Source organism: Achroia grisella, unplaced genomic scaffold (genome assembly GCF_030625045.1).
Source record: "Achroia grisella isolate CSIRO2021 unplaced genomic scaffold, CSIRO_AGI_Agris_v1 utg487, whole genome shotgun sequence".
Classification (NCBI taxonomy): domain Eukaryota; kingdom Metazoa; phylum Arthropoda; class Insecta; order Lepidoptera; family Pyralidae; genus Achroia; species Achroia grisella.
The window spans coordinates 3,707,079-3,735,071 of record NW_026712891.1 but is presented as its reverse complement, the minus strand read 5'-3'; the positions used below and the strand labels follow the sequence as shown (position 1 = coordinate 3,735,071).

Below are 27,993 nucleotides of genomic sequence, written 5' to 3'. Positions count from 1 at the left end.
TTTCACAAGTAGATATGTTTTTAAACATAGAGATAGCAAATAATTGATAATAGGTTAGGAGAATTAGTAAGTACCTAAATGATAAAAAAATATTTGGAATCTTTATAATCTTTTATACATAACGTTTATAATTCATTTTTCATTAATCAAAATTAGAATTTATGAATAGAAATTAAATGGATACTTTATATTTCATAGTCTTTAATACTAAACAAAAATCACATTAATGCTTTGTGATCAATTACTTAAAATGGCAGCATCGATGTCTGTTAGTACCTAGACTTACATACAACCTCAACTACATAATACTCTCTAAGTATAAAGGTGGATATGAAGTAAACATGCTTTGCCCTTCTATGTATAATTGAAATACACACACATTTTAAACTCAAAAGCTGTACTTCAGCCACTATAACCATATTGTTACAATATTAGACTTTAAAATTAAAAAGAATACGTTGATAATTACAAAATTATTTAAATATACTATGATCTTTTTTAAAATTCGTCATTTCGAATTAGACCTCGGTCTTTACAGATTTTCATCTGGAGTTTGTTGTACAAACATAAAAATGTATATGTAATCTACAGATTATATTTTGTGTGACCATGATTCTTGCTCTTCACCTGTAATTTCAACATGCATATATTTAATGACTAACATACAAATTGTATACTGTTCCTTTTTTCGTATTACAACAGATAGATATGTATACAAGATGTAACGGATAAGGTACAAATCATTGGAAATCCACCCATAGATTTGACACACACCACAAACTGACAACTTTGTAATTTCTTCAAGAAAAAAAAAAATAATTTGTATTACTGGCACTAAAACAATCTACTTATATATATGTTATTTATACTCTTAAACCATATGTTAAGTAGATAGATTATCATACGGTTTAAGAGTATAAAATGTATTTGTATCAACCTTCGAGCTTCTATGATTTATTGTCATACCTTCTCTGTTATACCCTGCATAGTTTTAACATTATTTATTTCAAATATCTTTTTAAAAAGTTAACATTTTATATACCATACCATCTTACATCACAAGCTCTGTACAGATCAGTCTGTCATATGTAATAGTATTAGTGTTTCTATATTAAGATAACGTGTACTAAACGTTTAATAGTAACTGTGAATATTTAAATTAGTTGATTTTGAAAAAATAACAATTTTTGTTTTAAGTGAAAACTGCTAAAATACCACAGAGCGTTTACTCCATACGTATATCATTAAACTTACTTCATTCTGCATTGTTCAGTATCTTTCAACCCTATTTTCTGGATGCAAACTAAGTTGTGAATATTGTTTCTACTCGAATCAACATCCAGCTTGTAAATTCCGAATGTCAATCTTGGACTTAAGGTAAACGATATATACAGGTATAAGGTAAACAATAGATATTCGTCAAATAGCGTAATTAGATATGTTGAGTAGATAATTGTAGGCAAATATGCACTTATTGTATATTTGATTACATACGTATTAATGTTTAGATATTTTTTCTGTAATTGGCATGGCTAACATACTGACGACTTCCTTGATAGGGTGTAACCGTCGCCTATAAAAATGAACAGCACCGCAAATATCAACTTATGACACACGTTCTGTAATATCAATATCGTATACTACTCGTGCTTTCTGTCAAAGTAAATTGCTTGGCGGTTGAATCTACTTTGTTTAAATTCTGTTGATTACTACTACTATTCGGTAATTTCAAGAATTTTATAAGAAATATTTTTCTTTGCACTGTGCAAAAAGAGCACGGAGCAAAAAATATATATTTGTGGGTTGTCTATCAATAAAATAAATCAAAGATAAATCAGTGCTCGAACTAGCCAGTAGCATCAATACTTAACTAAATATGGCATGAGTATTTGAATTAAAATTAGTATTTATTTATAAATTTTAATGAATCGAAATAAATAGAACCGTATAGAACAGATACTTGCAAAACCGGAATGTATGAATATCGTTCTCTTATAAATAATTAGTAACATAAAAATTTGTTTTCTTAAAGTCACAAGCAATGACTACAACAAAATCTATACGATTTTCTACTTATTAATAGGTTTTATATGTAAATCCTATAAATATTTGAAGTAAATAAACTTAATGAAATAAATTTACATGTATGATAACAAATATCTACCTCCCTAAATATATTTAAATTGCTTTCGTAAACACGCGGGCACGTCAATGTATAAAATACTTACTGATTTAAAACAAGATGGCACATCTTGTTTTACAATCACTAAATAGCTGCTTGATAAGACGTATTATAAACACAATGTTATACAATTGTATAATTAAATGAAATTCTACTTGAAATTTTACTAAATACTTAGTCCGAGACACTACTCATTTCACAATAATTGATTAGGTAAATACGAATGCCTTCATTAAAATAAAAACAAATATGAGATTTAGATCCGGCAACTTCACAACTGTAGTTTCCTTTTAGAACAACTTTTAAATTCTAATGGCATATAGGTACCTACAACTTCCAACTATAAGAAAAAAAGGACAGGAAATTCTAAATATTGTCACATAGTGTCTCTGCCTAAATTGTAAAATTAAACAAACTTACATAAAGAGAAGTTCTGAGACCCTTTTCTTATAATGTATCTTATATATTTAAACGTTGGGAGTTGTAATACAGCTATGCTATGAAATTGTAATAACAAAAAACTCAATATTTATTGTATAAACATAATTTATGTTTGCTTTCTACAATTAATAATAAATATTTCCTACGGATTAATGTGATAAAAAACCAAAATGAAAATAAAAAATCTATGGTTTTGAACTCGTTTATTATTCCGTAAATACCGTCGACCCTATAGACCAACCTACACTCTTAAACATAGTAGTGAGAGATATTTCTCTGGGTGCAAAAGTAGGGTCCACATCACTAATTACTTGTTTTATCCACCTAATTAATGTTTTAATACTGACATGGTTGTGAGGTTTTATATAAGAAATAAACAGCTTATCATCAGTATTTAAATTCCTCAAGTTTTGAGTCTTCTCTATATAGCATTTTAATGTTAAAACTGGGCATATTTCAGGTTTAGGCAAATAAAATGGAACGAACAAATAAACCTGACGATTTTCTGGTGCAGATGTTTTTGATAAATTTGTTATTTTAATTTTAGCCCCATTTTCAACAATCTCTATGTCACTTATACTAATTAATGATAAAGTTTGAATGCTTAGTTCACTTCCTAGTGCTAATAAAGTTACCGATTTCTTTGTTAACTTATCTAAATCTAAGTACTCATTGGGAAACCAGTTACAAATATAATTTAAAATAACTGAAGGGTCCAATGTTATAGATGGTTCCACTTGATCAATATCTTTAAAAAATTGTTCAACTTGGGAATCATTGTCTAAATTTGACTTCAATAGTACAGACAGGGCTGAACGAAAAGTAATTAAAGTATTATAAGAAGCTCCTTGATTTAAATTTTCTGAGAGGAATTTCAAAACCTTGGGGATAGATAACTCAAAAACATCTTTTCCATCACAATAAACCCACCATTTTGTAAGAGCTACTGTGTATTGTTTAATAGTGTCATCTGATAAAGAAGATATCATTACATTGATGTCTTCCTCTGGTACTAACCTCTTCCTACATCCTTCAATGATAAGATGCAGACTCCCAGGGTAAGACTGCTGTGTAAGTGATGTGGGTCCCTGAAAGGTGATATAAGTAAAAAATATAATAATTAATTAAATATTATAATTTGTGATATAGCCTTTTCATTGATAAGTAGATACCAGACTTGGGAGGTCCACATAAGAAAACCAATATCAGTATATTGGTTTTCCTATATGGAATATTTAATTTAATGATTAATTTTCAAAATTAAACAAAAGTGTGGAAATGCATAAAACCATACATAGTGTGACCAGTGAAAAGTAAATGCATGGATGCCAAATATTCAAACAGTTACTGATGGTACAAGTTGACTTTTTTCTTTATTAATCACAAAACCAATGCTTTCCAATAATATAATTGTTGCTATACAATTTGTAACTCAATACAATTAATACCATCCAAATAAATAACAGGTTTATATTTACTACTATGAAGTAATAATTACTTTAATATTTTAGTAAAAGTAAAGAGAAAAGACAAGACCAAAGGGCATATAATTGTACTCAGGTACCTTCAAATTGGAACAAAAAAGTTTTTATATTTGTCAAGGGGGAATTAAAATATATGTATCTTTTAAGTTAATATGGACATATGTATTATAATAATGATAGCCCTTATCCATTCACACAACACCATCTAGTCCCAAGCTAAACAGAGCATGTGTTATGGGTACTAGACAACTAATATAACCACTTAAATTTATATTAGTAATACATTTATTTTATAAATATGTATATATTATACATAGAAAAGACCCCGACCAACATAAATAATCAAATTCATGTAAAAATGTTTGTACCATGTTAAATTATACATTTATATTCTCTAAATTATAGTTTTGAAGTTATTTACCATTTTTTAATATAAAACTTAATTCTTAAAACTTTTCCCTTTTGTCTTAGTGCTAAACAATTTCAATTAAGAAATATTTACCTTTGATATTGACATACAATCTTCTGTGTGGAGAGGTAAAGTTTGGCTGCTGGACACTGCAACCCACGTCTCATCAAGGTCCTCTGCTGATGACTGCTCTCCATCTGCTTCTTCATAATGACTATCACAAGGAGAGCCCTGATAGTTTCCAGATACCTGTTTCGGAAGATTTCGCTGGATCTTATTCTTCTGGCTATTATTAATATTGGATGGTTTTAAGATTGCTGTTCCAGACTTTTTAGTGCTGTTAGGTGTTAACACATTTTTATTATAGTTCACTCCAAACAGGAGACTATCCCGAACTGAACCTTCAAGTGACTGTGCTATGTTTTCATCCAAATTAGAAGCAATGAGTTTTCTGCGTGTGATTGTATCTTCCCAATGTAAATCACTTAACAATCTTATCACATCACTAAGAGTGGTGATAGTGTTCATTATATTAACATCACCTCTTCTCAGATTGTTCATAATATCACCAATAATAGCAATGGTAGTACCCAACTGCTGCTGCTGCTGTTCTAATTTTGTATCCCTGTTTATTACTGAGTCAGTTAGGAGACTTTGAAGCTCCACATTTAACTTGGGAGCATCTAACAGTTTAGCATTTTTCGGTATCAAATATCTTTTAACAATCTCTTCTTTGATATCTTTCTTTAAACCACAAGTTAAAATGGTCTCAAATCTCTTTATGATTTCAGAATGTATGTCCTCCCCATACACTTTATTACTATTTAAAGTGTTACTAAGAGCTGAAAGTATACTTTCATCTAAATGTGGTATAGTATTTTCATCTGTAATTGAAAAATTTCCTTAGCTGAAAATAGTATGATATTTTGGTAATATCAGGATTACACAAGGAGGGTATAAAAATGAAGCTACCAACCTTCTTTCATGAGAACATAGGATAAAAGAAAACTCTTTGTAAACGGTATATGTCACTCGACTAGACTTCGTGTTAGAAGCGGTACAAGTTAAAAGAGAAACACAGCATAAACATAACCGAACTTAAAGAATTAAGATAAATGATACCTTTAGTTTCGTCCAGAATTTGGGGATTCAGTACAGGACCATCACAATGCTCATTTTCATTATTCAGCGCCGCTTTCATTAACATTGTAGAAGTACGGAATTTTCGACTATTATTTTTCTCATCATAAGTGTTTCGTTTATTTGGCATTTTATATAATTATAGAATAATAAAAACTATTATAATTTTCTTTTATGCAATATGTCATAAAATTGTTGTTATCGAAAAAAACGATAACAACAATTTTATGACAACTGTCATTTATATTTTGGCAAATATGAATGACAGTTGTGTAGTTGACACCTCATAAGTTTATTTCCTAATTTAAGAAGCATTCCAATTTGTTTAAATATCACGAAGACACGTATCATCAGTCTCGGACTAAGCATCACATATAATTGATATTATTGTGGTAATATTTATATATTTATTATTATGAGTATTTAAAAACACACGATCACTTAATTCAATAATTATTACTATATCACAATGAAATGCATATTCATTGGTATTTTATTTATATACAATTGAAGCGTTTTCGCACAATCGCGAGTTGACATTTCATACTAGTGATCGTTTACAAACCATCCTTTGAGGAAAATGTCATTATTAAATTTCATGGATATTATCACTGGTTTCGACTTACTATACCCATTATATAATTAGTACCACTAGTTTATATACAGTTTCGAGTGAAAATAATTGAGTTAAACACGTTTTCTGAACCCTCAGTGCGTTGGCAATGTGAGTTGATCGCTCTGAGCGCGCGCAGGCCGTAGTCGCGCGGCGAGCCGCAAGCGCAGTGCGACCAAACACGTGGCGCAACCATGCACGAACATCAACACCGTGGCGCACAACGCCACAAATCCGAACGCAGGACCTTTAACAAACATTAAATTACAAATTAATAAAAAGAAATGAAAACCAGTATAGTTGTTTTTAATTGATCGTGTAGGCAGGCTAAGGTGTCTAACTACAGCATACAAGCCTGTTCTTTGGTAATATCTATAAGTCATATAGATCCAATTTTGTCAGTGAATTGCAGGGTTTTTAACAGATTATTGTTTTAGCACGCTGAGACATACATGCGGTTTTTATACACAACGTATAATCTATAGATAGATATTGATTTGTATAATATTATAAAAATATTTATTATTCAATATAGATTAATTATACGTTACGTGAAAAAACCGCATGCACATATGTCTCAGCGTGTTAAGTACCTACAAATTTACAAACTATTCTGTATTATGATATACCAAACAACGAATAATCGAGAATATCTATAGATACAATATATTGTACACTTATCAGGCGCAAACCTGAAATTGTTCGTCATAATTTATCATTAGGTACTAAGTAAACGTTGGCCTATCATTAAAGCTAATTCTCATTATCTGTTACTAGTCAACCAGCTGTGTATGAGTAGGACATTTTATAATCTACACTTAGGAACTGCTGAACTAACCAAGTAGGTATATATACACTCTATCCTGAGGAAATAAACACCATCGCTCCTAAGAATATTATTCAATTCTTGTCCCTCACGGGTCTAGGCAGCGAACTTTAAAAAAAGGCGAGCACAATAGATCTATGCAGGTCGCAATGTCACAGGTACTTGACAATAACACAAAAGACCAAATAAAAATTTGTGTGCGGCGATAAATGTCAAATTCGGGACCTATTAACAGAGCAACGCGGGTACCACTGCACCGCGGAGGCCGACCTAGTAATTATTTAATTGACAATAAAGACTGATTGCGATGCGCTCTTGACATTGGGTGTTAAATGTTGCGTGTCCATTGTGCATCGTGACGTGACTTTAATATAACGTTCACGGAATTTAATATTCAACTTACTACGCAATGGGCAAATTTTATTCATTTGATGGCCCCGGTGGTCTAGCGGTTTAGCATACCGTTTTGCTTTCGACGGTCGCGGGTTCGATTCCCGCACGGTGCAAACATTTGTATTCATGAATATGATTGTTTGTATCGGTCTGGGTGTGTCGGCATATGTATATTATGTATGTATTTACAAAAAATATCTATTTAAGTATTTATATCAGTTGTCTAGTACCCATAACACAAGCTCTGCTTATCGTGGGACTAAATGGATCTGTGTTAATTGTCCAGGGTTATTTACTTATCTTGATATTTCGTTTTTAATTATCATGTTGGATTATATATTGAATGTTATTTTTGTTTCGAATAAGGTTGTTAAATTTAAAATTTTTTTAAGGGTGATAGGTAATGGAATGATTTTGCATCATTATTCTAACGCCTGTGCTAACGGTTTATGCTGTCGGGGCACCAGCGGAGGATAATAAAATGAGCACATCAAGATAAATTCACCATGATGATTACCAGGGGTGGGAATTGCGAGGTCAACCTGACGTGGTACATTACCTACTAGGAATTAAGTTATTAGTCCACTTTACTAACATTTCCCTTCTCTCCATTAAAAATGTATTATGTATATACTTTTTTTTTCTCGAAAAATGTAAGCATATTGTAATTTTATTACATGATAATACAAATTTTATTGGTATGTACCTACCACGGTATTATCCTGTATCATTTTTAGCAAAAGATTAAAAGAAAACCACAGGTCAAAACATTGTCCATGTTACTATAAGTTGGTAGAAGAAGTACCTTTATTTACGTACGGCAAAATTGTTACACAGTATATGCATACCAGGCTTATCCCAATTAAGAGGTGGGTATATGGCAGGCAAGTTGAAACGGTCGGTGCCTCCAAGCGCCCAGTAAATGGCGCTGAAGACACCATACGTGAGGCCCACCGCTGAGCCGTACAACGCATGAGCGGCCCGTAGCGGGTGCGCTGTCACCAGCAACTCGCATACCATGAGCATGGAGTTCCCGCCATGAACCAGGAGATTCAAAGCGTTGATGTCATGTAACTCTGTAATAACAACCATTGATTTAGTACAAGTTAGTTATTTTAATATAGGGATTTAATATTTTACTTATTGTTTATGATAAAATGCATATATTATTCGACACCAGCAATGTCGTCGTAATGGTTCCAGTGAGCGACCTAAGGCGTCGTGACAAGCTTGAGGCGCCATCTATGAATGATAACTATTTGTAGCTGTGACCTTGAGCGGCAATGATCCTTTTAAATTGTATTTTTCTTAATTAGGCCTTATTACCGGAATCTACTTTATACGTAATTCAGCTATGTATCTAATGTGTATGTGTATATGTATATAACATCTTTCGTGTAGACTCCCGGATTAACATAAATCCGGGAGTCTACACGAAAAATTATTGGTTTTCGGGATTTTTACAGGCTTGTACTTAGACAGTAGAGTTACTAGAATTCTTTACAAGACATTATATGTAATTAAAACAAAAAATAAGTTTGCAATCTTAATTATTTCATCATGTATCTAGAAAGATGTAGTCTCTGATAGATGATGTTGAAGAAATGAGTTTATTTAATAAACAAATATCACTTACTGGGATCGTAAACGAGTGTCCAGTAGATAAGTGTAATGACAAATGCTAGATCTGTGGCGACGTTGTGCGAGAGCCAGTACATCCGACACAGCAGCGGAGTATTGAACCGCCGTGGTGTTAACACGTCCTCCTCTTCGTAAGCTGCGAACATTAAAAAGAATAGAATAGAATAATATTTATTACAATCACACGTCTCAACACAATAATGATGATCCCCACAGCAGCATATAAATTATTATAATATCTAAATAGAAATAACACAATACAAGTCATTACATCAAAATAAAAAATAAACACATACTAAAACAATGATAACAAACCAAAAAAAGCACATCCACCACTGTGGAGCATTGTCACCTCGTCACAGTGTATTGATGTGTCTGTAAGGGGCCCATCTCAGTATTATGCCATGACAAAAACCACGATGCTGATTTTCAGTGGAACCCCGAAAAGGTCACGTATAAGAATTATTATGCAACCCTAGACTCTCCAGTTCCATAGTTTGTACCACTATTGTTTTGACATAGAGTGCACTCCTTTTGTTTCTTTCCATGAACCAAATTATTTTACTTATCCACGCGGTACCTTCCTGTTATATAAATATACTTTTTTCTTTTTAATTTTAAAATATAAAATTTATTTATTCATTTCCATTCCATTATTAGTATTCACATTTTTTTTAATAATAAACATCCTGTGAATATAACAATATAAGAGAATGGAATGGAACCTGTGCTAGGAAAACCTGTTACAATATTCCTCCCCATTCTCGGCTCATGGGTATTAGACTAGACTTGGAAAAATATGATTTACTAGGCAACAAAGTATTATATATGTGTGTGTGTGTGTGTGTATGCGTGGATTACGGAGGGGGGGGGGGATTTATATGTGTGGTGTATGATTATGAATTGTGTAAATAGAGCGTATGATTGATGTTGAATGAATTATATTTTAATACTCGTATATATTTTTACTCTTTACAACATGGAGTTAATGGCGTTATTAGTCACCAATGAATATGTTCTCAGGGAGGGATGTTATCCAGCAGAATGCCTGTTATAAGACTATTTATTACTCGAATTCAAATGTCATATGAATTGTAATGTTACACTGACTCCAAATATGATATTTGAATATATGATAAACGTGTGTAAAATTAGGTTGAAATATGTAACCTAACGGTATTCAATCCGATAGGACTGACATACAATTTCATTGCCATTATGGCTGACTGAGTATTTTATTACACCAAATAAGGAGCACTAATATCTATACCACTTTTCTGCCATTGTTAAATTCTTAGTGAAGTTATAATAGAGAATTTCGGATTGAATGACGGTGTCTGCACATATATTGGTTGTCCCTATAATTGATTATCGGATTTTATATGCAATTAAAATATATATAGCTAAGTTACGATGTTATAATGGAAATAAACTACATTTATTTAGGATGACGTAATAGGAACCTAAAATTATTTTTTGGATTAAATTTATGTACATGGAAAACAATTAAATGAATACAAAAAAGCGGACATTCATTGTCTGTTTTTTTTCTGTAATATCCATTAACGAAAACATCTGGCCTGTATATTTGTCTGATTATTTACAAATTGTGAGATCAATTGTTTTTTTTTCCTTTTTATTTAATATCCAGACAGTCAATGGTAGACAGACTAAGTACTAATATAAAAACCAATAAGGACAATTAGAACGCAAGAGTCGAGGCCGGCTGCTTGTCTTAATTGATGCGAAATTGTATCAATCGACCGTTTGTGACCTGCCGGACCCCTGTCGATAGGTTGAATTGAATGCCGATATTAGGCGTTCAATTCACTAACTAATGATTACAAGTTGGGGAAGTAAGGAGATTTTTAGTAATCAAGACTAGTGAATACAGTGCAAGCAATGTACACTGCCAGCTTGATGTCCATGCCATCCTCCCTGAAAACCATTATAGCATTATTCCTAGTGAATTCGTCACTGTGGGCTAATTGAGCTAACTTCATTCTCATTTATCATCTTGCATTTGGTCCTCGCCATAGTTAGCGGAGGTTTTTCGATTCATCCATACAAATACAATGATTACATGTAATTACACATTAATCGACGACCCGTATGACGCGGTGACCTGTGACACAGGTTCTCTAGATCTATCTACTGGCTACAATTCTTCACAAATATGAATTTGACATATTTTTTCATAACAAATTATTCAATTACCTACTTAGCAAATTTTAGCAACACTTTATGTCGAAAATAAATAAAAATATACAATATTTTTTAATTGATTAAGGATACAAACTCGCTTTCCCGCATGATAACGGAAAAGTAGAATGTACTTGTTCGTCCCGTATCCGTAGCATGTGCTAAGAGGCAGTTACATACAACTATGTAAGTGGAAACCAACAAAATCTTGAAATAACATTTATACTAAGTATATGAACTGGCTATTGCAGACAATGGGTTTATAAGATGGGATTCTCCAGCAAGTTCTCTAGGAGGGCCTCTAGCAGTGCGAAGAAAATGATGAAACATACTTAACAAATATGTAGGTAGATCGAAGTGATTCGGAGGCTATATATACAAGATTAAGTCTCGTATTTCCTTTTTGATATGTAAAATAAGAAGTGGCAAAATTTTTTCACTTCCACTTTTTTCATATGGTATATGGGGTATCTACCTATTTGTCATAATATTTAAGTAAACATAAAAAACAGCTTCTGTTGTATAGCAGTTTAGCACATTGTCTTAGTTTCGATCGCGTGTTTGATTTTGGCAAGTACAAATATTTGAATTTCTGAGTACGATTGTTTGTTTTGGTCTGGGTGGTTTCTATGACAAAGTATGTTTATTTATTTATTTATTAGAAAACCAACAGCTTACAATCTAATACATTAATCAAAAGTACATATCTAGAGAAAGCCAATAACAGGTTTTCAGTGAATTAGCAAAAGAAAATAAAACAGAACGTGGCAAAAGGAATAAGGATTAATTTAAAAGTACAAATCAAATATTATAAATTTCACAATATATAAAACTAATAGAACAATTTTAAGAATAACTTTAAGAATTACAAATATTATAATAGTATCTGAATTAGATACTATTTATTTATATTATTAGTCACTTGTGTGTGTGTGTTTCTGTAAGAAAGAATGTGTGTGCATGTGTATAATTAAAGTGTATGAAGATAACTATAAGTTGTGATTAAGAATATGAATGAGTTTCGTTTTATATGTGTTTTTAGAATAATATCTAAAGGGGTCTACGTCTTTAAAGTATTTATTATACGTCGACATTATACGAGAAAATATAGAATTTTTAGCATATTTAGTGTGGGCAAGCGGTACCGAGAATAATGGTGTTCCACGTACACGACGGCGGGGAACAGAGAATGCAATAGTATTGAGGATCCGTGGGCTATCAATGTTTCCCATGATAATATCATATAGAAAAGAGGCATCCAAAAGTTTACGACGCAAGTCTAATGTTAATAATTTATAACTTTTACATCCTTCCTCATAATTTGTGAAAGTCTTTTGTTTAAAGTTAAGGTATTTAATAAATCGCCATTGTACCTGCTCCATGCGGTCTTTATAAATTTGATACTGTGGTGACCATATGCAACTCGCATACTCTAGTGTACTACGTACATATGCAAAATATACAGATTTCAGGCATTGTATGTTTTTAAAATATCGGCATACACGCTTCACAAAACCTAAGCTCTTGAGCGCCTTAGCTACAGCAATGTCTATATGTTTGTCCATTAAAAATTTGCTGTCAAAATATATACCAAGATCACGTATTAGGTTAACTCGCTGGATCGGGATGTCGTCTATGGTATATGTAAATATTAAAGGAGTTTTACGTCTTGTAAAACTGATAATTTGACATTTATCATGACTTACAGTAATATTATTTTTTTTGTAATAATTACTCAAAGAATTTAAGTCATTTTGTAATTTGTAACAATCAGAGACACTGCTTATAACACGGTAAATTTTTTTATCATCGGCATATAATAAATATTCCGTATCAGCAAAGCTTAAGTAAATATCATAAAGATAAGCATTATAAAACAGAGGCCCTAAATGCGATCCCTGGGGAACTCCGGAGGGAATGTCAACAAAATTAGATCGAAAACCACCTATTACAACAGCCTGAGACCTGTTCGACAAATAGGAAATTACCCATCGAAGGAGATCCCCATTTATACCCAATATATTTAATTTTTTTAATAAAGTTTCATGATGTACGCGATCGAAAGCTTTTTCAAAGTCTGTATAAATTACATCCACCTGTCCCCCTCTTTCCATATTGTTTAACACATAAGATGAAAAAATAGCCAAATTAGTAATGGTCGATTTAGATTTTAGAAAACCATGTTGGTTATCTGTGATGCTGTTACTGATAGTGGGATAGATTGCCGCATATACAATTTTTTCTGCCACTTTGCTAAAAGCATTTAAGATGGATATAGGTCTGTAGTTTTCAATCCTGGTTCTGGCACCCTTTTTGTGGATTGGAACAATAAGTGCTTGCTTCCAAATTGAAGGAAATGAACCCTCACTTAATGACCTATTATAAATAATGGTAAGCGGCCGTGTCAGTGGTTTTGCACACTTTACAATGAAGTATGGATGAACCCCATCGCTACCTGCGCCTTTTCTAGTATCTAATTTAGATATAAGATAAAAAACTTCAGCCTCGGTTACCTGCACAGATTGGATATATCCTGTGTCTCCACATAGAGGTGAAGGTAAATCATTATTTATACTATTGGTTTGGTTTGGTTGGTTAATAAAAACGCTGTGAAAGAAGTTATTAAATCCATTTACAATAGATTCACCATCTGAGTAAGTACCAGAGATCGAGTTAAAAGTTTGTGGATACGAAGCATTTAATCTTTTTGATTTAATATAAGACCATAGTTTTTTTGGGTTTTCTATGATTTGTTCCTGTATTAAATTAATGTAATTATTTAAACATTCCTTCTCTTTTAAGTGAAACCTTTTTCTAAGCAATGAGAATTCGTCATAATCTCTTAAGTTATTGGTTTTCTTCCATTGCTTGTGCACCTTTGTTTTATCCTTTAAAATATGTATCAGAGATTTGTTGTACCATATAGGATACCGATTGTTGTTTTTAGTATATGTTGGGATAAATTTATTAATATTTTCATAGATTATATCGTAAAAAACGCGAGTAGCCTCTTCAACGGTACCATTTTTCAAAATACTATTCCAATCTTTATCTGATAAAGAGAAATTAATTTTTTCGTAATCACCCTTAAAAAATTTATACTTGGGTAAAATATTTTCTTTAAAGGATTTTGTTACAAGATCGAGACTATCAATATGTAGGACTGGGTGAAATGTATCTTCTCGTACTAAAGGATAATCACATTTTTCTATTTCAATACAAAAGTTAGAAAATACCAGATCCAATACATTGCCATGAGAATTGCTAATGATATTGTGTTGTTTGAGACCACACAATGTCGTTTCGTTTATTAATTTAATACCTACTTCTTGAATTTCAATAGCACCTTTTTTTAAAAAAGAAGGTCCGTCGCAGTGCCATTCAATATTTGACAAATTAAAATCCCCTACCAATAACACTCGGTCATTACTAAAATTTGTACAAAGATTGTTTACTGTATGTAGAATATTATCAATATCACGAGATTGATTTGGGAGGCCACCCGGGATATATGTTCCTCCTATGTGCAAGTTAAATGATGTGTGACAATTGTCATAAATAATACTTCGAGAGGGTATCGTCAACCAAACTGACTCTGTAGGTGAGATAGACCACTCGGGACGCGGAATGGCACACAAGTTACGCATAGTACAGATCATGACTCCCCCGCCAGTGGCTTTACCCGTAAGTGTGCGATTCCGATCACACCGATATACATCATAACGGTCGTCACAAAGTTCTGCATTAAAAATTCCGTCACATAACCAGGTACATGTTATGTATGTATTTACTGTAAATTATGTGTTTTAGTACCTCTATCAGTATGCTATCATAAATATATAATAAATAAACCTGGACGAGTAACACAGTTCCACAGTATAAGCAGAACTTGTGTTATGGATACTATACAACTGATATAAATATTGAGATATATTTTTTTGTAAATAGATACATAAAAAACACTCAGACCGATACAAAGAAACATACTCATGAATCCAATTGTTTGATCCCGCGACTATCGGAAGTAAAGCGGTGTGCTAAACCGCTAGACTACTGACTACTGACCATCATATTACAAGCATTTGTGTAGTTGGGACTAGATGGCGACGTATGAATTAAATAGTCTTGGTTTATTATTAGTATGTAAAAATTACTGAATAGCATTGATCAGTTGTTGTCTGTAGCAGATCTATAAAAGTGTTTTATATATTTGGTAAAATTGCAGATGTGCTTGTAGGCGTGGTACAATGACAAGAGATCATACGTTTGAAATTAATTGATTCGCGTCTGACATCGTTCAAGGAAAACATTTGGTCTACTAATAGACTCACCCACGCGAGGGTCTTGAATTGTAGAATTACGTTTAAATAAATAAATCCTTGGTATTAACGCAGGAAATAAACCACATGACGTACTTTAAAGTTAGTCATAACTAGATCAATTTATTTTACTTTACAAGAGGTGGAACTGGAGGTTTTACTGTAGAAGGGTGTACCTCGGTCTCGTTTATTTCAAATAGTTTGAATTGTAATCTGTTGTTCGGTTTCATATATACAGGATAAGAGGCATGATAGTACTCTGGAATGGCAACGCATGTATTACGGGTTTCACATAACAACGTGAAGTGGGTGGTGGTGGTGAACCATCTGGTGGGACACTGGCTTATTTATACCTAAATGTAATTTCATAAAAAAATCTTATATTTGTCTATTTTTTTGTTATTTTTTCACGACTGAACAATAGGAAATCTTATAAAATTCTTAATTAAATATAAATCTACATATTCGACGTGAAGACACATTGTACCACGTGGACAGACGTAGGCTCTTTTATATCAAAAAAGCAAATAAATTCGCGGGTAACAACTAGTTTTAAGATTTTTTGAAAGAGAAATGGAGACCTATTACCAGCGTGCATGCATAATACGAGGAAAGTGGTTAAGTAGTGCAAATGTGTAATACATACATGATGTTATCATTTATATTGTCATTTACTTTTTACTTTGGTTTATGGAAAGTACATAATAATATTGAACAACAATTAATATAATAATCATGCATACTCACAGAAATTGTAAGTTTGTGCTCTGTAGCGGTGAACGACGGCCAATGCCAGGGCAGATTGAATGGCTATTAACATGAAACCCCAGTTGGTGAAATAAATGAACCATTTGAAGTAATTGAGCTTCACTGGAGGCCCTTCATAACGCCGTGGAAGTCGCTGGCACGCAAAACTGGCAATGCCAACGCATATTACTGCCAAGAAAACTAGCCATCTGGAAAAGAAGATATAGATTGGTATTCTAACGTATTTTCATTAAAAAGCACTTGTAATTGACGTTAGTTTACCTTTCAATTGCACATTTGTATTTCTAGAAAATCTTCTCTAGAAATTCAGGAGCTTCCTCCAGCTTACACTTAGATTTTGTGGATTGAACTACTTGCCGAGGTTTTATCGAGTATCATAGTAGTATCGAGAGTATATTACGGTTTCTTGAGTGTCGGCAACGCGCACCCCTAGTGTTACTAAGCGTCCATAAGCCATAGTAACGGCCATGGTAACGTTTACCATCAGATGCTTGTGTGTCACCTACATGTTATAAAAAAAGTTGTTGTTGTCTTAGTTGTTAGTTACCTGTATACGAGATATCCAGTTGAAGGTCTTTGACTCTTCTGCCACTGGCAACAGGCGAATTGGTGTGGAGGCGAGTGGTCCAACCTCAGAGACCGCCTACTTGACTGCCACATTCGACCGAACATTGCTGGTCTGCATGTCTTTTTTTGCATTGCTGTAAAGACGAACTATATTAAGTGGTATAGAAAAAAAAATATTTTTCTAATTCTTTGACGGCTATCTAGCAATTAGTACGCCTGCTTACACCTAAGGTAAGGTCAGTTCGATGCTCGCGCGATCCAACCATTTGTATTCATGATATTGTTTGAATTAGTTTAGGTGTTGTCTATGTGTAATATGTACAAGAAATGAATTCTAGTATTTTCAGAATGATTTACTCATACTCATATTACAAGTACTATTTAGCTTGGGACGAGATTACGTTGTGTGAATGAATTGGACTGTGTTATCTTACTAATATAATATTATAAACGCGGCAGTTTGCGAGTATGGATGAATTGATGGATGTTTGTTGCTCTTTCACGCAACAACTACAATGATTTTAATGAAACTACAATAATATAGGTCAGCATAATACAAAGGCTATAAATACGCGTGTAAAACCGCGGGCACAGCTAGTTATCATTAAATTAAAAGTCTAATCCACTATAAAGCATTGTGTATTAGCACAGATAAGATAATATATCAGTATGGGCACTGGTTATAAAGGTAAGTTTGGTCTAGCACGAACTTCTGGGAAGCCGAGTCCTGCAATCTGCATAAAATCCAGTTAGTCATCAATCTCTTGTCTTTGTGAAAACCAATAATTACGTCATCATTAAGAAATTAATCTAATATATACCTTCGGCGAATCTTAATGCCAAATACCGATGTAGACTTTCCAAAAAATCGTCTAGTTGTTTACGTGGGTACCTCAGTTTCTTCTAGTTCAACCGCCAAGCAACTTGCTTTGTAAGATGTTTTTTATTTGAAAGATTAAATAATGCTGTGCATTTACAGAATAAGAGGCATGATGCCTAGGGAATGGCAACGCATGAGTCCTACCACGTCCGGACGTCCTTGCTATTCATGCATATAGGCGATAGTCACAAATAACCATCAGGTGGGCAGGCTTAACCCTGGTCAGCTTGTTTGCAATTCCAATTATATAGCAAAATTGGGGCACAGTTTTAATCAGATTAGCGGTTTAGTAAAAAATATAAAATGGAAGCGTCGCTTCACGTGACCGTTGACCGGCGCGAAGATAGCTTGCTATGAATCAAGTCATTCAGTCTATTAGCCAAGAATACGTTATGCTACATCGTTTCATTAACAACCACATGTCTCGATGGCCAGTAAGGTTGGCAAGTATTTTCTTTCATTAATTTTATAAGAATAAAGGTAATATAGAGTGATAGAATGAATGCTTCTTAGTGGCAAATATGGTAGTTTTACAATCATTATCAACGCTAATATCCCTTAATATCCATTATATTAAGGACGATGAATATTAGCTACAAATAAGTATTTTCATCTATGAAAATTAACAAAATTTTTCACTTTCGGTTAGTTAGGATATACAAGGACATGTTACTGTAATGTAAATCTTTTGCTGTGTTGCGAAATTTCTCTATAGTTAGAGAGGGAATAAATTTTTATTACATTTAAAATCTATATACTATAGTTTTGAAATGTAATAAAAATTTTATCTGTACATGGCAGATATATGAGAAAAGTTAATATGTAGGACCCTATTAACGTATCTAGAATTATTGTCTATGACTTTGTGTGCGCTAATCTCAGAAACCGTTTTAATAAATTTGGGTGCGGTTTTGGTTAATGTATTGTGATAAACTTTATTTAAAGTTTTGAGTAACACTTGTAAGTAATTTGATTTACTAACAATACATTCTTCGTAAATTAAGTTACTACTTAAATAAATGTTTGTAGTTTTGTCGTAACATCACATAACTAGAAAGTAAGCGATAGAAGGAGTGACAACCCTAAAAATAATCTTACAATGTTGCTACTATAATCAGATTTATCTGAGGATATTGAATGTCAAATGAAAGTAAAATATATTGAATGCAGTTCAATGTCAGGTCAAGATCCAATAAATTACTTTTACAGATAGATTTTCTTTATTATGTCCATAATGTATGTTACCGACTTAATTAATACAAACTGTATACTGTGTATTTTACCATATAATGTTAATAAAAATATAAATAATTAAATTATGATTTTTAATTATATCACCTTTACATTAATACTAAAAAAAACTTTATTGATTCTTAAGATTAAAAAAAAACATACCTATATTACTACTACTTTAGTTTACTATTAAATATAAAAAATACTAGTTAACAATACAGAATTTTATGTTACTAAATATGCCATACAAATATGGTGTTAGTGGTATCGGGTTAGAGATTTTAAATGAATCAGATGTACTTTATATAGTTTATCCTAAATATTTTTGATGAAATACTAAGCCTTCGCTCTTGAATTACATAGATTTTGGTTCATAATATACCACATTGAGAAACACGAGGACTATGTCTATATTGGCACATTTGAAGACATTGTTTTTCAATTACATAATGATGTGCCACACCATTTTATTGATTTATGGAGCCACTAACAACAATCCAATTGAGGTATCTATTTCTCAATAGGGATGTGACGTTGTCTATAATAAATCGATATTTTTTGTTAGTGCGTTCTTATTATTAAATTAATATCTATTTTTTTTATTGAATAATCGAATTTTCCATAATCATTGTTTTATCACAATCCCAATTTTTAGGCTCTAGGCCAGTGGATATTTTCGTTTATTGTTTTAGTCATTTAGTCTCGTTTTTTACACCACTTAGATGTAAATTATTTCGCTTGTTAATTCGTATATCAAAATTCACAAAATAACCATCTATTTTTGAAAGAATAAACTTCATACTACCCCAGTGTAAAGTGTGTACTTTCAAAAGGTGGTGGGATGAATAGAATAAGAATAGAATAGAAAATCATTTATTCAAATAAACTTACATTATAGCTTTTTTGAATAGTCATTACATTTTTTTAATCTACCGCTCATTCCGAAAGCTGTCTCATCACAAGAAGAACGAGCAAGAAACTTGCATGTTGCTCTTTTAAATAATTTTATTTTTACTTTACATTTTTAAGTTTAAGTGTCTGAATACAAACCACCAATTAGCACTAATTCAATTAATGATGCTTTCCATCTCCTCAGTCTGAGGATATAAAAATTATCGCTCCTAATAGGTAATATCTTTCAATTCTTATCCCTGACGAGTGTAAGTAACGGACTCTGAAACAGGGCGGGTATATAGATTCTCGTAGGTTGTAGTGCTATAGGATTAAACACTTAGAAATATCCCAAACCTCTCAATAAAAAAAAGATGCACCATCACAACTTAAGAACGATGAGTGCCAAGAGGGACCATATAAAGGTCAACCTAACAGGGAACAATGTCAGTAACAGGACCATCTGTCTCCATTACTTCTCAGCCTTGTTGGTCTAGCGGTTTAGCACACCTTTATCTATCTGCTGGTCGCAGATTCCTCTCACGGTGCAAAGATATATGTTTAGAGTATATATGTGGTTGTTTTTTAAGTATTTACAAAAAAAAAATGTATCCATGTATTTTTATCAGTTGTAGTACATGTAATATATGCTCTGCTAAGCTTGGGACTAGATGGCGGCGTGTGAATTATCCTGAGGTATTATTATTAAAGTCAATTCCCTTTCTCACCGACTGCTGGCAGATCTGGTTATATTAGAACACAATGAAAAGGAAGCAGAAGGAGAATTATTCACAATCGTGCGACGACCCCGCCACATGAATGTTTGCATTAAAATTGCTGTATTGTACTCGGTAAGTGACACAAATCTTGCGCAATGTAACCATTATGTCGATAATTTTCTAATTGAAAACCTGTTGCTATGGACGACTGTGATATGAGAAATGAAAACCTTATAATTTCGACAACTGAATATTCGGCCACATATAACTGTATGAATTGAAAGTTGGAACACAGCGTACATAGCAAGCTGCAACTTTTAGGCGACTGAAATATGTGAGACATACCTACCGAGTAGCTACGTAGACGACCTTTTATAAAGTCTAACTCGCCAAATGTGCTATCAAAAGGTAATTAATTTGGTGATGTTCTACAATATTAGATTTGATAAACTATTAGACATTTCTTTGATTTGGTAAACAATACAATTATTAAGGATTATACTATTTGTTACCCGCGATTTCGTCTGCGTGGATTTTTTTATTATTAAAAATATAATTTCTAAAATAAAAATAGCCTAAATTACTCATTGTGACAATAGCTATCTGAGATTCCCGTCAAGATTGGCCAACCGTTTAAGAGATTAGCAAGAACAAATAGACAGACAAACATTTTTTTTTAATTTGTTTATGATGTAAGTATCAGCTGTTTTGAAAATTTTAAATTACAAATAGACACTTCAATTTTATTTACATATTTGTATAACTATATATTATTTGCCTAACAATTAACAGAAATAGAATAGAGGATAAAACTGCAAATTTCAGTGTGTTTCAAACGGAAAATAAAGCAACTGAGTTGCGTAATCAAACTTCGGGCGACTATCAGACAATCAGTATATTTATCGATTAACTACCAATTCGAGAACAGCGAAACAAGACTTTAATGTTCAACACAATTTAGTGTGTTTATTATACCGTATATTCTCGCAGAAACTGAAAATACAACTTCAAATAATAGTCCTGAAATAACCCAATGAGGTAAAAAAATGAATGTAGAATTGTGGAGAATATAGCAATTATATAAAAGCAACAGAAAAAATAGTGTTTTGGAGTCGCTTCAAAAATGTAACCACCATTTTATTTTGTTTTATTAGCGTAATGAATGAATACTACGTTTTGGTACTGATATGTCTAGAGAGGAGACCAGACGGGAGCGCTTCATCATTGTTTAATTAACGCTTACAAGTCAACGAGCTATTTGGCCGGGAACATGCAGACTGCCGGCAATTGACAGCCACCTGCATCAAACAGTACCTAATTAATTTAACAGGCTCAACATCTGTGAGTAATTAAATATGATGATCACAATGATATATTATCGTTATCCTTACTTATATGTTAAAGTTATACATATAAATACGAAAGTATGTTTGTCTGTTTCTTACATTTTCACTGCTGAATAAATGTTTGTAATTTCATATGCAGGTAAGCTGTATCATGAGAATGGACATTGTCTATCTTTTATCTCTAAAAATAATCTAGAGGATTGAAATGAGGTCTAAACGATTGAGAAGACAAAGTCACGGGTTACAGGCTAGTAATACAAATACTATCTGTAGTTTGTCACGATTCATTGGCTGAATGTGAGACTGTATCACGAGGACAGACAAACTCCTTCTTTTATGTATACATATAATTGAATTGCAGTGTCTGTAATATTGAAATAACTGTTTTTTACTACATGCATATGAATACAAATACGGTGCATACACCAAAATAACAGTTTTTACAATTTTTGTCTATCTGTTTGTTCCGGCTAATCTCTGAAATGGCTGGACCGATTTAGACGAGACTTTTTTGTAGGTAGCTTATGTAATAAGGAGTAACTTAGGCTACTTTTTAGAAAAATAAATTTAAATTGCACGCGGACGAATGCGCGGGAACAGCTAGTCTAAAAAAAATAAGACAAATTTGTGGGGGACAGATGTGTGTGTTTGTTGGTTACGCTATACACGCCTAACAATGCATAAAACTCAATATAAACCGATTGTTTTGACGATTTTTTATGTATAGAACTATGTGATCCTGAATATGGTAATATATTATATTTTTTGCTGTCTGAAAATGGGATGAAAGTTTGTCTGGGAAATAAGCGATATATACAACTCAATCAATAAATCGCTAGTAGCTAAATGAAAAACTTGGGATTAATTTTGTTTAATTCTTTTGCCATTAGAATTTTTTTTTTTTTTTAAATTACCAATGCGAAGCCGGGGTAGGCCGCCAGTAACATATAATGAATCAAATCAGTACTGACATCATCTGACACACGGTACTACACTAATCAGGAGATATTGTATGTGTATCATATAAATGACTACCTCAGATGGGGTATTCAAAGAGAATATCACTTTGTCATGAACGCAACAGTTGACATGCTTGGGTTTCGCTGATTACATATACATATTTAAATCCAACATGTCTGCAGGGGCTAATCAACTGCAGTCTCTCTAATAAAGTTTGCTTTGTAATCAGTATTAACCATAAGCTTAGAGTCAGAAATATATATAAATAGAGATGCAAAAAAAATATGTTGGCTAGATTCGAGTCAACGATCTAGAGCCTAAGTTGACGTTTAAATCACTAGACCAATAATTTCCTTCTTTTTGCTGCCTAATTCGAGTCTGTAAATTGCAGTTGATAATGGATATCTATGTAGTTGGTTTTAAACAAGTGTCAATGCTTTTTACTATTGTACAACGTATAAATCCAATAGAGAGACAATTGTTATTCTATTGTAATTATTGTTCTACACTCATTCACATAAAAATAAAAGGACGGAAAAATGATCACATTGAGATAAAGCGTGGAGGTCATGTAAGCAATTTTTATAATCAGTACGTTATTGTATTTGATTCATTACTGCCAATCGCTTTATACAAGGGTTTATTATTCAAGAACTAAAGAGACTTTGTTATTTTTATAATCTGGAAAGGCAATTAATATACTGCTAATTAATAAATAATATTAATAACTACAGATTTTGTTATGATTCCGGACCCAAGCGGTTTTTGTGTGTCTGACTGTCAGTCGCTGTCATTTTGGTTGAGAGCAGTGTAATTAACGTTGTTAAAAAATATTCATACTAATATTATAAACGCGCAAGTATCTTTATATATTTGTAACCTTTTGGCAGTTAAAACTCCACTGAACGAATATTGTATGATAGATAACGAGGTACAAGTACGACATATTTATAATAGGCAGCGCAATTCGAAGCAGCTGGACCTACTTAAAAAATAATACCAGGGATAATAGCACGGTAACCTTCCTATATTATCCCTGATGAACATAGGCCAGATGAAAATACCCATGCGAAGCCAGGACGGGCCGCTCGTAGCCTATATAACTCTTACTTTATACCTTAAATGTATTATATTTTTCTGTTTTAGGAGTCTTCTTTGAATAATTACAATTGAAAAAAAAAGTTTTTTAAATATCATAATTTTTGTAGCAATTTATATTGGCATTTCGTAGCTATGTATGTATTTATAATAATACTACCTGTAACGTGCTATTCCATCTGCTTTTTTTTAAAAGATAAGATAGCCTATGTCTGTCCACATAATATAATCTATTGATAAATTTCATTAAGATTCATCCTCCACTATCTATCCTGGTTTCACATTTATAGGTAATAAATATTAGTAGGATCTATCATTTAAGCACTACCTTCTACATAATGTTTCTTTCAAACGTAAGATCTGTAAAACTATAGGCAGCTATAGTTATAGTTAACACTGTAAAGTCAATATTTGAATTGAAGGTAAAATTAATTATTCACTTGGTACCTATTTGAATACTATTTTTGGGACTAGGAAAATATTAACTCATTTGTATGTAGGCCGAGCATAAAGCTACACATATAGCTAACATTTATTGACGATTTTCATAAAAAACACACTATCTTTTACAGTTTTATATAGGTTCATCTTCATTTACCACCAACTTGTATAAATCTATGTATTATAAATTAGTACAATCACTATGAAACTTTAAAGTATGTATGTAGAATATGTCTAAAATGTACAAAACAAAATCGCAGTTCCTGTCTGTCTGTTCTTAAACAATGCAAGAGACTTTGATATGGGTTTCACTGACATGTCAATGTCATAACAAGAACCAAGTGTTTTTACGGGTGGTTTGTTAGTACCTACAATATGTCCAAATGTAAAACATATATATACATATATATTTATTTTAGGTAGGTTTAACTTAGACGAAATTCATGCGAAGTGGGAACTTACTAGTTATTAAGAAACGAATAGTGTTTTAAATATGTATTTAACAAAATATCGAAATATGTTTTTTTCATATATTGTTTTTATAGTACCTACCTAAAACATTTTAGACATGTCTTATTAGAATTTTATAATGTCTTTCTTTAGGTATATCAGTAGGTATACTATTAAAATACTATGTAGGCATAGGTATACGATAATATTGTATTATATATATATTTTTTATTGAATATCCACGTTTTTTTTAATATTAGCAGAGACTGCGTCGTTTAGCAGAGATATCGTCTGCGTTGGTATCTCAGTCTCACTATTTTAAGAAGTTTACTTTGTAAGCAGTGTTGTGGGGTCAGATTAGGCAGTGAAATTGGAGAACAGGCATGTATTAGTGCACGAATGGCAACGCATGGATGGTAGCACGGGTGTCACATGATGACAATTAATTGTAAATTAATTTGTCTGTATCGAACATTTCTAGATCTTTCTAAGTGTCTTAGTAAGTATTAAGTAAGTATAGATGACGGTCATGCTAGAGCGATCTACTACTTTTCTCAGCCGTAGCTGACTAATTGGAAATGTATTTTTATTTCAAAGTATTTAAAGTTATAGTTAATTATTGTACATACTTTTATTTCATTCTGTCTTGTCAGTAGTTTCCTAATATATATCTCCGTATTTAAAGTCTTTTTCTATAGTTTTACTTTTAACTATATGCATATAAAATAAAACTACAGCATTGCAATTCCGAATCCATGATTCACCTAGAACTTATTTAGCGGTCTATATAAGACAACATCGAAATATATCGCTTTCGACCTATTGTATACCTGTATACTTCTATATAGGGACAAAAATAGCTCACTACAATGCTACTGGCCTCTATTTACAGCATGACCGATTGAAAAATCGATAAGGTGTACGGATGACAGAAAAATAAGGTGTAAGGATGTATAGTATGTTACTACCTTACTTATTATATTGATAACTAGGGAATGTAAAGCTGATATTATTAACTTATAGAAGAAGAGTAAATAATATATAACATTAACGTCGGAAGATACATTTTATCAGAACAATATTATACCTAAGTATATGTAAGTTGACATAAAATAATATAGGTATAATTCCTTAAAGTACAAGTTGTGTAACGTTTTGTTTTAAATCTAACTACAGACCTCCAAATAATAAATCAAAGCTTTATTATTATTTCACAGTGACTAGTACATTCCTGTATTTTTATTTCTAATTGAGTTTTATTCATTTTACTCCATATATATCAGGTTATCTTGGTCCAGATCTTCTGTTACAGAGATAAATAACTTAGTGTTATCACTTAATATTTTACATTATTTTATCTAATTCAATCTTTACAATTAATATCTACTTTTAGAAAATTTAAGTGTTCAAAGTTCAAACTCTAGTTATTTTCGTTTTGTACCCAGGTAGAAATAACTAGACGTTCATAAATATTTATCTTAATTTGCGATCGACTTCGCATCGGTGTGGGAAAAACATCCCACTTTGTTGCTAAGTCAAATGGCTCGTCAAAACCTGTTTATTATAATATAGGTATATACGGCGTTTATTATGTTATGTTATAATAAACGTCGTATGTACCTATACCTAATAATATTAAGCGGCTGTACGTTTTTAAGGCATGTCTAGTGCTAATTTACCTGCATAACCTATATTACTTATATTATATTAATTAAAAAGAATGTATAATAAAACGAAAATAACTTACACAGGTCTAATCTAGGTAGTTTCATTCTTCTATATCCTGTATATAGAAATGGATATATATACCGCAGCGTCACTTTGAATGAGATGTACAGACCGGGTGCTGTCCTGAGCTTGTATAGTAATTCTACGCCGCCAAATTGGTCACGTCGATTCGTATTTCATTGGAATGTTACCGAAAGGAAATGCAGGCGTGTGTTTCGTATTTCGCGATGTTTTTAAAGGTGCCAATGCATTCGATACGTGCGCATGTGCGCCGCATGGGATGACACTGTCAGCTACGGGAGCCGGGCTCCGTGATCCGGCCTGCGTGGATCGGGCACCGCGCGCCGTCGTCGCTACTCAATAACTCGCGGTCTCCAATCTCGATTGAAATTAATTCCTATACGGCAGCCCCGGCGTGCCTTGCTCCCTCGGACCCCGGCAATCACGGCACAAGACTTCGTGTATGAAATATCGACGTGACGATTACTAATAGGCACATATGACACTTAATACAAACAAATGAGCTCCTAATTTAGACAATTGGCCAAATAGTTAAATGTTGTGGTGATAAAATTCAAGCGCTCGTTTCTAATTCGAATGTCAAGGCGAAACAATGAATTGGTAAAGAAATCACTTATAGATTGTTATGTACGCATTTCAGAAATGTAAAACGACAAAATAAGAAACGTGTTACGTGCAAGGAACTGATTATTGAAAACTGATATTGCAATATTATTCTTATTAAGTTATTATGAACTTTTTACTAATAATTCAAAGCAGTAAGCTATTGATATGAATAAATAATAAATCTTACCTGTATCATAAGTATTCATAAATAAAAAAATATGTATACGATTTAAAAAATATATATTTGGATTTTATGCAATATGATTTTTTCAATTATTTCTTATTTAAACAGTAAATGATTTAAGTATAATATTACAATTAGGATAAGCTAAAACCTGTACCGAAACGTACAATGCTAGTCGCGTGTGCCACTAACTGCACCGTGTTTTCAGTATTTATGACTCAAAGGCAGCGTTAATTATGTAGCCATCTACTTATATAATATAGTACTTCTGCGCCATATGCGCCATGCTTAGGTTTAAATATGGGCTACAGTTTTCAATTTTTGAGTTTAGTGCTTCCGCATATTGATTTAAGAGATATGTTTATAATGGCGATATCACATGCGCTAATTGTATGCTCGGTGGAGGGGAAATGAAACTTCCTATTTACAGTTTTTTAATGGATGATGATGA

General features: G+C 32.4%; 2 protein-coding genes across 2 annotated transcripts; both read right to left on the bottom strand.

The window, feature by feature from the left end:
• Positions 1–184: 184 nt before the first annotated feature.
• Positions 185–5,814, bottom strand: LOC131845860 (uncharacterized). The gene is made up of 3 exons (XM_059195002.1): positions 5,639–5,814; positions 4,610–5,400; positions 185–3,711 (listed from the first exon to the last, which is right to left on the bottom strand). The coding sequence occupies exons 1-3, from the start codon at positions 5,784–5,786 to the stop codon at positions 2,830–2,832; spliced, it is 1,821 nt and encodes a 606-aa protein (XP_059050985.1). The 5' UTR covers positions 5,787–5,814; the 3' UTR covers positions 185–2,829.
• Positions 5,815–6,361: 547 nt separating this feature from the next.
• LOC131845861 (protein rolling stone-like) lies at positions 6,362–27,075 on the bottom strand. The gene is made up of 6 exons (XM_059195003.1): positions 26,751–27,075; positions 16,966–17,119; positions 16,398–16,606; positions 9,125–9,265; positions 8,337–8,564; positions 6,362–6,516 (listed from the first exon to the last, which is right to left on the bottom strand). The coding sequence occupies exons 1-6, from the start codon at positions 26,773–26,775 to the stop codon at positions 6,365–6,367; spliced, it is 909 nt and encodes a 302-aa protein (XP_059050986.1). The 5' UTR covers positions 26,776–27,075; the 3' UTR covers positions 6,362–6,364.
• Positions 27,076–27,993: the final 918 nt, after the last annotated feature.

Bases quoted from the DNA above. Each gene is read 5' to 3' on its own strand.
- LOC131845860 (XM_059195002.1), bottom strand. From the start codon at position 5,786: ATGCCAAATAAACGAAACACTTATGATGAGAAAAATAATAGTCGAAAA. The intron at 5,401-5,638 runs GTATCATTTATC...TTTCAATTACAG, and splicing joins AATTCTGGACGAAACTAAAG to ATGAAAATACTATACCACAT. The intron at 3,712-4,609 runs GTAAATATTTCT...ATCACCTTTCAG, and splicing joins ATTGTATGTCAATATCAAAG to GGACCCACATCACTTACACA.
- LOC131845861 (XM_059195003.1), bottom strand. From the start codon at position 26,775: ATGAAACTACCTAGATTAGACCTGT. The intron at 17,120-26,750 runs GTAAGTTATTTT...TCGTCTTTACAG, and splicing joins ACTACCTAGATTAGACCTGT to CAATGCAAAAAAAGACATGC. The intron at 8,565-9,124 runs GTAAGTGATATT...TTGTTATTACAG, and splicing joins GACACTCGTTTACGATCCCA to AGTTACATGACATCAACGCT.